The following is a 1762-nucleotide window of genomic DNA, read 5'->3' on the forward strand; positions in this document are numbered from 1 at the left end:
ATTTCTATCAGATAGTGACAGTAAATGTTTCTTTTATTTTGGCGAAAGGATTTCTAATATTTTGTTTGGATATTTTTTCTTATGCTGAATAAACATTTCCTTTTTATTTGCACCTATTCGCAGAGCTGGTTATCTACATAATTATAAAATATAATTATAAATATTTTGCTTTTCTTTGTTTACTCGTAATATGCCATAAATCCAAAAAAATATGACAGCGATCGAGCCAGCTTTGGAACTTCTTCAAATTAAGATAATGTAAGCTTTTTTCTATTACTCTTTTCCATTTATTTTAGATATGACTTTCGATTCAGAAATATTACCTTCAACGCAAACATCAGTAGAGTCTAAAGTTTCATTCATACACCAGCTGGAAGATCAAGAAGAGCAAAATGAAGTTTTTCAAAGCAATGATGAGCATAGTGATAATGATAATATTATGCGTAAGTTTGAAGGACATAGATCTGCACGAGATTTTGATAATAGGGAGAACTCAATGAAAATATATAACGTAAAATCGTTTTCACAAGGTAAGAATGTTATTTTTATTTTGTTTCTCGACTATATATACACACACACAATTTGTCTTTAATTATATACNATGTATTTTTGATCAGATTCTGACGATTCTTCGCGCAAGAAGGTAACAAAAAATGTCAGTAAGTACTAATGTTTTCATTGTCATGTTTATTATAAGATGAAGGTTGAATTGATTAAGTGATTATGGATATCATTTCAGAGAACATAGATATAACATCGGAAATTATTAACAATATCGAAGTTCAAGAAGAAATACGCATCAAGCTTGATCACTTAGAAGTCAAATTAGACCGTATCTTAAGGAAACTCTTTCCAGAGGAAGTCAAGTTGAAGCGACCACATGGAATCCCGGCATTTCCTCTACNTACAGAAGAAGAATGGGAAAATGTTGAAGTAATTCTTGCAAATGACGATGTATTTACATATGTGGTAAATATCTCAACAATCAATTAAATTTTTATTTGCTTAAAATTACATGTTTTTCCATTCGCATCTTCTGTTATTATATATTCTGATAAAATTAAAATTATATTTATAATGTTACTTTACTTGTGAAATTGTCATATAGATTCTGATAAAGTTAAAGGTATATTTATAATGTTACTTTACTTATGAAATTGTCATATAGATGGATGTCTTCGCAGCAAAAATTAAAAACCAGGAATCAAAAGTTGCTGCTGTGCAGTCTATACTTCCAAAAATAATTACAAATTCTCTCTCCAGATCTATTAGCTGGGGAGGCACTAAAAAAACTAAAATTGCTTTCAAAACAAGCAAAATATATGAAGCTATTCAAAGTGAGTAATTTATTTTAACATTGTTGCATTCAATTTACAAATAATAACTGAGATCTAAGGAAATTCANTTTTTGAAACAATTTATTAAATAATCTAATGTTTCTTTGCAGCCACTATTCTCCAAAAATTTGGTAAAGCAGCCAATCTAAAAAAACCCGAAGATTACGTGAAGCGTTGGTTTAGTACCAGTGCTCAACGAATAGTATAAATGCGGTTTTCTAATTTTATCTTTCAGAAGAATACAATGTTCTTTTCTTTTTTATCATTTTTTAGTTCCCTTTACATATTTAGTTCAGCAAATACTTTTTTAAATATTTGTCTTAAATTTAAAAAAATATCTGTGTGCAATTAAGTTGTTCCTTATATTTATCGTATTCATGAAAATCATATGCACTTGTGCATATGCACATTCTACTAAAAACATA

The 1762-nt window shown here is 28.5% G+C and overlaps 1 protein-coding gene across 1 annotated transcript; it reads left to right on the forward strand.

The window, feature by feature from the left end:
- The first annotated feature begins 6 nt into the window (after positions 1–6).
- Positions 7–1739, forward strand: LOC109863481. The gene is made up of 6 exons (XM_020443746.1): positions 7–20; positions 297–530; positions 618–659; positions 740–969; positions 1169–1337; positions 1448–1739. Exons 2-6 carry the CDS (start codon positions 299–301, stop codon positions 1543–1545), a joined length of 771 nt encoding a protein of 256 aa, XP_020299335.1. The 5' UTR covers positions 7–20; positions 297–298; the 3' UTR covers positions 1546–1739.
- The last annotated feature ends 23 nt before the right edge of the window (positions 1740–1762 follow it).

Source organism: Pseudomyrmex gracilis, unplaced genomic scaffold (genome assembly GCF_002006095.1).
Source record: "Pseudomyrmex gracilis isolate BER0280 unplaced genomic scaffold, ASM200609v1 scaffold_5396, whole genome shotgun sequence".
In the NCBI taxonomy this organism is placed as follows: domain Eukaryota; kingdom Metazoa; phylum Arthropoda; class Insecta; order Hymenoptera; family Formicidae; genus Pseudomyrmex; species Pseudomyrmex gracilis.